The following is a 12,575-nucleotide window of genomic DNA, read 5'->3' as shown; positions in this document are numbered from 1 at the left end:
CATATAGATTATATTTCGAAAAAGTTACGTGCAATCAGTGCTCAAATCTTCTTTTTACATAGAAATATACCACCAGATTGTCTTTATCTAATTTATGAACCATTATCAAAATCCTTAATTAGGTATGGCATCGAGGCTTGGGGATGTGCTGCAAACTACCTATTAGGCAGGGTAGAGCGTATCCAATTCAGAACCCTCAAATGTATAATGTCCGTAACTAACCGATTAAATTTCACAATTCATGATAAACAATCCGTTCAACGATTTTTTTCACACACTCACTCCAAAAAAATTCTATCTATATAAGTTAGCATTGATGTACAGAAATAATTATTCTTACCGGCAATTTGCACCTATACCTCAATATAATCTTAGAGCATTCAGTGTATATTCAATTCCTAGATATAATAATTTGTACGGGAAAAGATCATTGAAATACACTATTCCAAAACTGTTTAATTTGCTCCCTATCATCATCCGAGATTACTCCAAGGAAGATATTTTCCAACTTATCATTGTGAATGATTTTCATTTGTGACACTACTGCTCCAATACTTTAGTCTACACTAGATAGAGAAAAATCGTTAATTTTTTTTTATTTTTATAATTACATAAATATTAGTTTGCTGGTAAAATGAATTTTAGTATTTGTGAAACACCGCCGCCTAAGAGTGACTAACTAATTTTTCATAATATATTAATATATCATATAATTTTCATATACTATATGGATGGATAATTAAAATTAACGTTTGAGACACCCGATCACTTATTGTATTTTTTGTTTAGTATTATCCTTAATTCTGAATAAGATTAATATCTTTTGATGCTTACTTACTATAGAGTATCAAATTTATTTTATTTTAAATTTAGTTTTATGATTTGAAGTTTTCGAGTTTTCCATTTTTTTCCAATTTCCGTTAACCCTATACCACCCTATTAATCATCCTTAGTTCATCTAATACCCCATACTCCTTTTTAAATTCCTAAACTCCCAGTTTCATGGAATTTTTTTTCCTTAGTTCATTTTTAAAGTTAGCATTCATTCTATTTATGTATTTTATTATTAATTGCAGGTACCTGCTGTAAAATCTTTTAGGTTTAGCGGGACCAATTTTGTAATGCATTTTACTGAATAAAATGATTGATGATTGATAAAATGATTGAAGAAACCCCCCCCCCCTTTTTCGAATCAGAAAATTCATGAGTTATTTTGCATTTATCCTATTGTTTGCAAACTCATCATATGCATGGAAATATCTATCTATTCTGTTTTCTTTTATCTGAAGAGATGTGTAACATCAAAACTAGTAGTTTTCTGTTATTTTATATAAACGTTTCAAAAAAGGGTACTATAATGTTATTTTATAAATAGAAATAAGTTGCCCTGAATACATAAATTTTAAGAAGATCTGTTCCTATCAATTTTTTAAAAATTGAATAAGTCTTTTTTAATTATTCAAATATGTCAACTAATTATCATTAGATAATTTTGGTTTGAAATTCATGTGTTTTTATCCGACTTTCTGAAAATTTTAAATTTATCGAATACCTATTTCATAAAACTATCTGAATGTAAAATACTGATAGCTTCATTCCGATTTGAAATTTCCGTAACCGATGATTTGGTTTAAATATTAAACTTGTACAAGTTTAAATAAACATATACGAACATGAGACAAATTGAAGAAAAGGAGTTGTGAGAAATTCTGTGTTTTTTCCAAATATTTTATTTTTTGCTTGATACAATCTTCTTTGGCTAAGCCTTATCCCAATCATATGGGGTCGGCATTTCCCTCCTTCAGCCGTCTCCTCCACAAAATACTGTCCATTTCCCCGAGTCTCCAACCCCTCTCTCGTATATTAGCCTCCACTCCGTATCTCCACCTCATCCTTGGCCTTCTTCGCCCTCTCGTCAAACATAATCCTCCTCACTTCTCCGCACATTTCTAAACCACCTCATCCTGACCTCCTGCATCTTCCTACCCAATGGGCCCACCCCAATTGTACCTTTAATCACCTCTAATTTTGCTTGATCATCCAATAAATCAAATGAATGAATTGTCTGCTATTGTAGATGGTGCCCCGATACCGATAGTGGGATCCACTTCTCTGCACAGTTTTGCAGTGGAAACAACAGTGACGCCACAGAAGCGCCCGTATTCGGGAGCCGATTCCGGTGATGAGGACGACGGTGACTTCAAGGTGCCAGTCTACAAGGCACGCCGCCTGCAGAGTGACAAGCAGAAGATCAGCCAGAGTGCCGCCTACATGAACCAGCAGCGCAACCTCAGCATGGCCAGCCAACTCAGCCAGCAGAAGGCCAACATCCACAGTCAGGTGCATCTTACCAGGCCTTACACCAACAATGATCTGCCTGACCGATCACTCACCAACGAGAATGTACTCGTTTGTCTACTCAAATTTGCCAAGGTAATAGAAATTAGGTAGCTCTTTTAGTTGAATATCATTTTCAATAAGTTATAAACTATTTTGAATTTCGCCTATTTACTATAATGGATATTAGGTAGCTCTTTAATATTTTTGGAACTGATTATTTTGAAAAAAATCAAGGTAATAGAAATTAGGTAGCTTTCTTTGAGGTGAATATCATTTGATTCTTTTGAATATCTCCTGCGTACCATAATGGGTATTAGGTAGCTCTCTAATATTTTTTGAACTGATTATTTTGAAAATTTCCATGGTAATAAAAATTAATTAATATAGAAATAACTACATAGTACCCTTTTTTAAACTTTTTTCTTTTTTAATAAAAGGGTACTAAGTAGTTATTTCTACATTAATAAATTAAATAGGTCAAGTTGCTCCATTAAAATACTGTATTAGGTAATAGAATCAATTACAATTTCTTAGTCTTCTTATTCAATAGAAGTTAGGTTGCTCTTGAAGTTGAAGAAAGATTCTTTTATAATTCACCGAGGTAATAGAAAGTATGTATGCCTAGATCTTGAAATTTATTTATTTTATTTTACTTTCCATAATACACAAATAAGATACATGATCAGAAAAGGGCCAACAGGCCTAGCCCAAAACTGTTCCCTTTTCGAATTTTGATAGAATTATGTCCAAAAAGTAGGTTATTTAAGTTATTCAGTATCGTTTTCGAATGGATTATTTTGAATTTTGCCAAGATAACAGGAAGTAGGTAGTTCTTTGTATTGAATATTGTTTGATGCTTTTCCTACTCAGTGGAACCGCGATATAGTACACTCTCCATTATAATAGATTTTTCCTACAGTCTCTTGAAACGTCCATGGAGCTTAAAGCCTTGATAATATAGTACACCCCTATTTTATTAGTTAATTTTTAACGTTCTCTTCAGCTCTCTTCAACGGTCTCTTGAGATGGTACTGTATCCACTGTAGATTTGTACGCTTCGATTAGATAAAGGTAAACACTTTGTACTCGTGTTGGACGAGTGACCGCTTGTCGACTGCCAGCACTAACTTACCTACAAATCTCATCTTATTATCAATCTCATTCTCAAAATAACACTAACAAAGCTACTTTTAAAAATTCTCCCTTTGTTTTGAATACACCAAAAATTGTAGGTCTAGTCATCTCTCTTCAGTAGAGGGATAATGGAAGGGTTTTTGTGAAAATCATTTTGAAAGGATGAGTGGTTCCGGTTATCTGTTCAAACACAGCTGATTTATACTGATACAAAACAATATTATGATAGTAATTAAAATTTCATTCCACCTTCATATTGTTTCGTATTTTATTGAATTTATTTTATTGAATGGTTTGCTTTTTGTCAAATACTAAAAGATACTAAATACTACGCGTATATAAGTTAGTATATAAACTTGCATAATATACGGCGATTTTCATAGATAAACAAATTCAATTCAACTCAACGTAGCTATTTTCAAATATTCTCCATCCCCATTTTTAGATTAATCTAGGCTAATTGTAATTTATTCTCATTCTCAATGCTATTATTTGTGTTGGATTTGCTAGTTGTCGTGTATTCTATGCGCCAGATAGTTCTTATTCAGATGAATCATTCAATCAGAAGTAGAAAAACAGGTTTAAAAATGTAAGAATAACAAGAAATAAATTAAGCTAATATATTTTTCACTATACTCGTACAAATTTTTCATATCACTTATAAAGTATTTTAATAGGGCTACTTGAATGTTTAATTATAGAAAATTATTAGTACCCTTTTGTTATATTTTAAATAATATTTTGGAAATTATAATTACATTCACAATACATGTTTTCTATTTGTTTTCAGAAAGACATGCCAATAGCTAGTCAACTGTTGACTTCTTTATTGGAAGGATTAATTAGAGGCTATCAAAAGAAGTGTTCCCAGTCACACAATCAAGAAGAATCAAAACAGCTACTGGCAAAATTGATTTCAACAATTGACGATGCTTTCAAAAGAATCATGAACGAAACAAAGCAAGCCACTCGAGGAGTCATTTCTGTTTTATTAGATACGTGTTTAAAATTTGCTACTGAACTGGATGCTAGTAAATGTGTTGATAAACTGTATGATGTCTCTAACAGGAGCGGGCTGCATAGTCTGGGTGCTTTAGTACTGGAGAACAGTTTGATTAGTTCGGGAAATCATCCTAATGAGAGAGAGAAGACCACTTGGGTGTACGTTGCAAGGCTATACAGGTCTCTCGGGTTCAGCGAAATTGTGCAAGGTATTTTTAAAGAGAAGCTGGCCAGTGATGATGTACGAAAAGCTTTGGAATATGAAGCTGCTGGTGAATTGATAAATGCTTCCAAAACATATTCTAGTATAGCCGTGGAAATGCATTTGGGGACAGACGATGAGAATGAGCAGAGGGACTTTATTTACGAGGCTTATTTCAATTGTATGGCTCGTATGGCTGATTGGAATGGCTTGAAAAAGGCGCTGCTTAATGTGAGTGAATTGGATGAGATGTGGAATGATAACTGGTCCAAAGAAAACTTGCTTCCTTGGATGTTCAAGTCGGAGTTGAACGAGGCTTTAAGTTCTAAAACGAAAGATATTGAACCTTTCATGTCGAAAGTGAAGCTTTGGTTGGGGGATAGAGACAAATCTGATTATATCAAAACAAACATAGGTGAGGAGCTTTGCATGCTGCATCTTGTCAATAAATCATTCGATAGGGCTTCGGAAGTGTCTGATAATAACCGTAAATTTTTTTTGGAAGATTGGATGCACCTACCAGCTTTGTCTCACAATTTGATGATGGATAAATGTTTGAAACTACAGCGACTTATGGATATTGAGTCGACGTTGGCTGTCTTGAAAGCTTCCAGATTGAAAACTGCGGACTGGTTTCCCAGCTGTATCGATTTGCTACAGAAATGGGACTTGAATCCTCCGCTAAAAACCGATTCACTGTCTCACTGGGAGCTACGAACCAAATACAGGGCACATTTTTGTAGAGCTGTTTTGAAAAAATGGGGAAACTCTGAGATAATATCCAACTATGAAAGTAACTTTTATTTGTCGCTGCTAGACTTGGCACTCGAACATGAGAATGTGTATGTGGCCAAAACTGTGCTAGGAAAAGGTAATAAGAAAAAGCCTATGTGGATAGCTGGCAAAAGTCGGGCGGAACTGTTGCTGGCTCGAAAGTATGACGATAAATCAGCAATCAAGCTAGAAAAAATTGTTTCTTCCTGGAAGATAATCGACGATTTGAGCCAATCGCCCGAAATCGACCTACAAGTAAAGCTAGTCTCACAAAAGCATGTGACAGAAATTTGTACTATCCTTCGTTCTGTTGTTTCCAAAGATACTGGTGTGTTCGAAAGTAAATTGAGGGAGCTACAATCGTCTAATGATTGGCTTAAAAATAAATTTCCTCAAACAGATATTTATGATGGTGATAGATTACTAGAGCAACTGTATGAAACAGGGCTAGAATCTTTGAAAGCAGCTGTTCAAATCGCTAATGAAATTGTTGGAGTCAACTCGAAAGCAGATCTGGCTGAAACTTATCTCACGCTTGCAAAGTATTGTCTACAACAACAAGCTAATAGTAGTGTGATTGTTGAATCGAAAATTATTGAAAGCTTGTTGCGGGCTATGAAGCTAGGTTCGAAAGAAGCTCAGCAGTTGTTTCCGATAATTTTATCTCTTCCTAGTCTAGCTGAGACGCATTCCGATGTGTTCATTGATGAAAGTAAACAAGTGCCTGCTTGGATGTTTCTGTTGTGGGTAAACCAAATGCTGGCTCGGGTTGATACTGAAATAGGCCGCACACTGGAACCAGTTCTGCTGAGACTCGCCACTGAGTACCCCTCGGCACTCACCTTCCCTCTTGATATCAGCATATCGGAGAACACGTCACGTTCTGCTAGAGACATCTTCGAAAAGTTGAAATCCGTTGCTTTATTAGACAACGAGACTTCGAACTTTGTTGAAGCTATCAAGTTTGTTATACTGCCTGGCACACTTTTGCTCAATTATGTAAGGAATATTGAAATGTCTATCTTATGTAAGGAATCTGAGGAAAATGTTGTTGCAAGATGGAACGAACTTCAAGAATTAGTGGATAAATTATTCCCTAACTCACCAGCAGTAGCTGACAATTTCAGAGGTTCGTTGTATATTTCATTTGAAAAAAATAACAAAGAATTAGAAAGTTATTTGAGAGAATCGTTAAACAAGCGGCCGAAAAGAGTTGATGATGATTCATACAAACTATTCCGTAGAACCAGCTTGTATTGTAAATCGTTAGAACTAGAAATAGATAACAGGTTGCACTCGTTTTCTAAGTGGTTTGACTTTTACCAGTCGTTACCTCAAAGGATTGAGATACCAGGACAGTTATCGGGTGAAAGTATGCCAATATCTGATAAGATTGTGAAAATTTCGAAATTTTCCAAAAGGGTATCAGTGATGAGCTCAATTAGGAAGCCTGTGAAAATTTCTGTTATTGGAAGTGATGGATTAGAGCATGGATTCTTGGTTAAACAAGGCGAGGACCTCAGACAGGATCAGAGGATCATGCAGGCGTTCAGACAAATGGACACTTTCCTCACGCTAGATAATGTCAATTCACCTGTCATGAAGTACTCCCTGAAAACCTACAATGTAAGTAAACATCTGCATTATAAAAGTATAAACATAATACAATTGAACATATTATCTTACATTTTCAACTTTCATGTTCAGAAAACTCCATAGATTATAAATAGACAACCTCTTAGTAGTTAAAATATATTACTTTTATTTTGCTTCAAATCATCTTTGCTTTTTCTGTGATATTTTAATTATTGTATATAATGAATATCAAAAATGAATTCCATGAGAATATTGATTTGATTTCAATTGATTGTCTGTAGATATGAAATTCACTATAGTTCAATTTGTGATAGTTATTGTAACAAAATTAATATGCTCTTTGTTACATTCACATGAATATGCTATAAATGATTCCTATTCAATATACGAGTCATGCATGCATAACAACTCAAAATTAGCCTACATGAATGACTCCGAAGTTTATTCAATATTTTTTTATTTTTTAACTGATCAATTCAGTGAATTGTTTTGATTAATTTTTTATATTTTAACATTCTGAATTCAAAATTTCTTTGACATTATTTCGAATCTGTTCTCAATCCATTACAAAGAATGTATGCCTACATATACATATCAACTAATCCAACAAACTTGAGCATGATTTTACAATAGGAAAGATATAAACACAATTCATTGGAAAGAGACAATACCCATAAGACTGATGATAAATATCTGTGCTTGAAAAGTGTTTACGAAATATAACCGTAGCCTACTTGGAGGTATTTATAACCAACATTTGGCTAGGAAATAGTAAGGGCCAATAGTAAGGGCAGGAAATAGTAAGGGCAAGCTTGTTTTTACTCTATTCACGATCATTCTATGATATGTGTTAATGTTGTTGATGAATAATTGAATAAAATACGTTTTGTTGTCCCCAGGTAATTCCATTTACGACCAACCTTGGTTTACTTTCTTGGGTTGATGGGTCAATGAGCCTTGAAGATTTCCTTTTATCCTCTCTTGACGAACAAGAGAAAAAAGATTATGAAACTACCATCAAAAACTACCTGAATTGGCTGCCTTCTGGAGCCAGTCAAACGCATCAGTATCAACACCTCTACTGCCAAGTCACTCGGGAGCAAGCTGTTTCGAATTTTAGGAAAAATGTGCTGTCTTTGCCGCAGGATATTTTGAGGTTTGTATCAAGTCCCATAATTTATTATTTTAGTCTCGTTAATAATAAATGTTATCCATTATAGAACGAGAAAAGCAAACATACTGTTTGACCAGCGAAAGAATGCCCCCGGCGGAGTGGAGCAATCTCAGGCTGTACTAGCTTTTTCGAACCGTCCTAAAAACATCAGTCATAAAATAAAAAATATCCCCAAAAACTTCATAAATATTGAATTAGTGTTGTAAAACAGGTCAGAAATCGTTTTTGTTCAGTACTTTTTTTGATAAATTCACTCATTTTAAAGATAAATTTCATTTTTGTCAAATTAGTTATTTTCATTGAAACCCCGTATTTTTTTGTTTACAACTCTTCTGCTCAATAACTACTGAACAGAATATTTTTTTTTTGCATGCATAATCCTTGATTCTTCTTTAAGCCGATGATATAACTATTCTTTAGAAAAAATTGTTGGTTTTCTTAATAATGGGTCATTTCTTGGATCAAGTTAATGAATTTTGATTGTAAAACAGGAAAAAGTTAGTAATCGACAAACTTTTTTATGGTTAGAGTAAACTACACACATGCATCGTATGAAATAATATTATAACATCCCAAATTTATTTTCTGTGAAAGAATTGTCAAAATCGACTGAAGCGTTTTCAAAATAGATTGAAATTAATTTAGCTCTCATGGGATAGAGAGTTGCCAAGATATAATTTTCTAACGGATAAAATCACACTAGAAATGAGTTGGATGTTATACAATATTTATGTATTTGAATCAACATTGAAATAATTTTTAATATAACTTCAATCACTCACCCACATTGTGTATCTTTAAGTTAGGCCTAAACATCGACCAACTCTACACATCCCAAGTCACTATCCTCTGATGTTTCACTTTCATTCGAAATTTCAGCCTCAGAATCATCAGAACATTCTTCCTCTAATCCTCCCAAAGAAATGATAAATTCGTCAACAACACTTTCCATTAGCCCATCCTTCTCCCATTAATTTGCTTCTAATTTTTTAACATGTTCCATGTAGCCTTCCCAGTCAGCCGCGCTAACTTTAGTTACAGCATTCAAAATTACGTCTTTCAAATAGTTCACTGTACAAATAGAACTCCACTGTAACATTCATTGCCCTTACCTCGCGTTTTACTTTTGCCCAAGCTAGTTCAATGGGATTCAATTCGCACATATAGGGGGGAAGTCTCAATACTGTATGGCCATGTTCTTCTAATAGACTGTCAACATGGTACACATTTTGATTTGGCTTATTTTTTTTATCAAAGAATAGAGCTAGCTGGCCTTTCTTCATTGATTGCTCAAAATGAATATTTTTCCCCGTCAACCAGTTTATCATTTCATTTTTGTTGGCATACTTGGATGGGGGTTTTACTTTTTGAATGCAGTGATAAGGGGCATTATCCATTATTAATACTGAATGAGGAGGAAGATTAGCAATGAGCTTCTCTCTGACCCACTTCGTGAAATTATCCCCATTCATTTGACCATGATAATCCCCTGTTGCTGACCCCGCCCGAAAAAGTAGCAATGACCCAGGAAGAAACTCATTTTCAGAACCAACATGTAGCAATATGTACATTTTGGATGATGCCGAATCTTTCAAGCATCCTGTAATTTCATGATCTTGCCAGCATTTTTGAAAGATCATATTGCTATCAACCCAAATTTCATCCATATAAAAAATGTTTCTATTCTTATCACGGAAATTTCTGATTTTTCTAAGGTATTCGGACCTCCAAAAACAATATGGGGACGTTCAACTAATATTTTCCGTTTTGATTGGCATTTCACCCATCTAAATCCAAGTTTTTTTATAATTACACGTAATGTCTCTCTGCCCCATTTGAAATTGATTTTATCTTTCAAGACTGGTAATAAATTTCTAATAGAGGGTACAGTTTTCTTGATAAGGTAAAATTCATTTATAGTGTTCCTAATCACGTTCAGATCAAAACTGTCTATACTGGAAATGGAATTCTTGGAGTGTGGTCTTGTTTTTCCAGGCGTCGATAGTTTAGACGATTCTGGTTCTGCTAAACACTTAGTTTCACTACGTATTTCTTTAATCAATTTCTCTGATACACCACAATAATTTGCTGCTCGTTTTGTTGCTTGTGAATGTGGAATTGGTATAGAATTCTTTTCCTCATCAAATTTCTGAATAACATGTCTAATGATATTACGCGCTTCACTATGCACTGTTTGACCACTCTTTCTAATGCCCGACATTGTTATAAAAAAACTAGACAGTAACTAAAACTAATAATCTGTTATATAGGTAATATAAGAAATTTAATTTGAACTGCGCTAATTCAATGTGCACTCGCTCGTTTCACGAACTGAACTGAGCTGGAAGCCGTGCAGCGACCTCTATTCAAAGAAAATGCATAATTACTAAGTAAACATGCTTCTATTTATAAACAGGATTTCTTTACATTGATGACTAATACTTTAGTACTGAAAAGCTAACAGCGGAAGCCATTAAAAATATTATTTCTTTTATGCATAGCGTACCCAACTGATAGATAGGCTATTATGTGAGCTGCACGGAGAAAGAATTCCAGTATAATAATTGAGCAACATATTTATTTATCTTTTATAACTCGAGAACCCTTTAATCAATTTCAGTAATTCTTTCACAGAAAATAAATTTGGGATGTTATGATTATTTCATATGATGCATATGTGTAGTTTATTCCACTCATAAAAAAGTTCGTCGATTACCAACTTTTTCATGTTTTGCGATCCAAATTCACGAACTTGATACAAGAAATTACCCATTATTAGGAAAACAAACAATTTTTTAGAAAAAATATACATAACAACGGTTCAGAGAAGAATCAATAAATATGCATGCCAAAAAAATTAATTCCGTTCAATAGTTATTGAACAGATGAGTTGTAAACAAAAAATTAAAGGTTTTCAATGAAAATACTCATTTAGTCACAAATTAAATTTATCTTTAAAATGAGTCAATTTATAAAAAAATGCACTGAACAAAAACGATTCCTGGCCTATTTTACATCACTAATTCAATATTTCTGAAGTTTTTGGAGATATTTTTCATTTTATGACTGATGTTTTTAAGACGGATCGAAAAAGCTAGAACAGCCTAAGATTGCTCCACTCCGCCGGGGGCATTCTTTCGCTGTTCAAACAGTAGATCATACTTGATTTTCTTCCGTACGGTAAACTGACAAATATACATTTCCAATCGAATTAAATTTTTTACAGAACAAGTTTGTTTGCCACCTAAATGCACTCACTCCTTCGTACGTTTTGAGAATATAAAAAGATGACATTGAAAATGCATAAGAAAAAAATCAGGTAAAATATCATTGAGAATCACATTTCTATGAATTCAAATGTTAAAATTATCTTTGTGTATATGGTTTTTATCTTAGATGTAAAAAGCACATGATTAGTACAAAAATCATTTATTTGAAATGTTTATTCCATTCTTTGCAACGTTGGATGAAAGGCTACCAAAACAAAACTGTAACTGCATTTGAATTGAAAGGGCGACGATAATTTCAAATGTACTAATTTTTGGAATGAAACTGAAGAGCTGAACGGTCCCCTTACGTTCGAAAGTATTGCATAAATAAATGTAAATAATAAAATAATAAATATTAGTTGACCAATTATATTTCCCCCACACACAAATTCGTTTATGTCGTGGGTAAAAATTTTCATTTTTGTTTTTGTACATTTTCTCTTTGAAATTTCTTTGATTTGCTAATAAATTTATTCTATTTGTTCCAGAGACTGCTTAAAGAGCTCTTCAGCTCGTTTCTAATTATTTATGTTATTTTATTAAATTATTTATTAATATTTCTAATACTATTAGTTTGACACAGGCTGCCTCGAGCAGGCTCTCAACATAATTTATTTATTTCGTTTAAACATGCACAAAATAAAAACAATGATTGGGAGAGAAACAACAGTATTAATCCAAAATTATTTCTCCCTCGAATTTAGATGTTGATTTCATGGATTGACTGATTTCAGACGCAGTGTGATGGGCTTGTCACAATCAGCGGAGGCGTGTCACTACCTGCGCACGCAGCTGGGCTGCAGCCTGGCAGCGATGAGCGTCTGCCATTGGCTGGTGGGCGTGGGCGACCGGCATCTCTCTAATGTGCTCGTGTGCCTTCCCACCAATGGCGGTCAGCTGCAGCTGTGTGGCATCGACTTTGGCTACGCCTTCGGCTCGGCCACTGAGGTGCTTGCCATTCCCGAGCTGCTACCTTTCCGACTCACGCCCCAAATGCTCAATCTGTTCGAGCCCTTCCGCACCACTGGTCAGTAGAAAATAAATATTTCTGTGGTTTTTAATCATATTATAAAATGAATAAATA

At 34.1% G+C, this 12,575-nt stretch overlaps 1 protein-coding gene across 1 annotated transcript in view; it reads left to right on the top strand.

The window, feature by feature from the left end:
* Positions 1-12,575, top strand: part of LOC111058704 (DNA-dependent protein kinase catalytic subunit) — a 123,544-nt gene that overhangs the window by 101,066 nt on the left and 9,903 nt on the right. Inside the window, exons 36-39 of the mRNA XM_039427020.1 lie at positions 2,063-2,433; positions 4,265-7,078; positions 7,948-8,204; positions 12,226-12,518. Of these exons, the coding sequence (XP_039282954.1) occupies positions 2,063-2,433; positions 4,265-7,078; positions 7,948-8,204; positions 12,226-12,518 (3,735 nt within the window). The remainder of the gene's footprint in view (positions 1-2,062; positions 2,434-4,264; positions 7,079-7,947; positions 8,205-12,225; positions 12,519-12,575) is intronic.

This window comes from Nilaparvata lugens, chromosome 4 (genome assembly GCF_014356525.2).
Source record: "Nilaparvata lugens isolate BPH chromosome 4, ASM1435652v1, whole genome shotgun sequence".
Classification (NCBI taxonomy): Eukaryota; Metazoa; Arthropoda; class Insecta; order Hemiptera; family Delphacidae; genus Nilaparvata; species Nilaparvata lugens.
The sequence above is the reverse complement of the archived record's forward strand: the minus strand, read 5'-3'. Positions and strand labels throughout refer to the sequence as shown.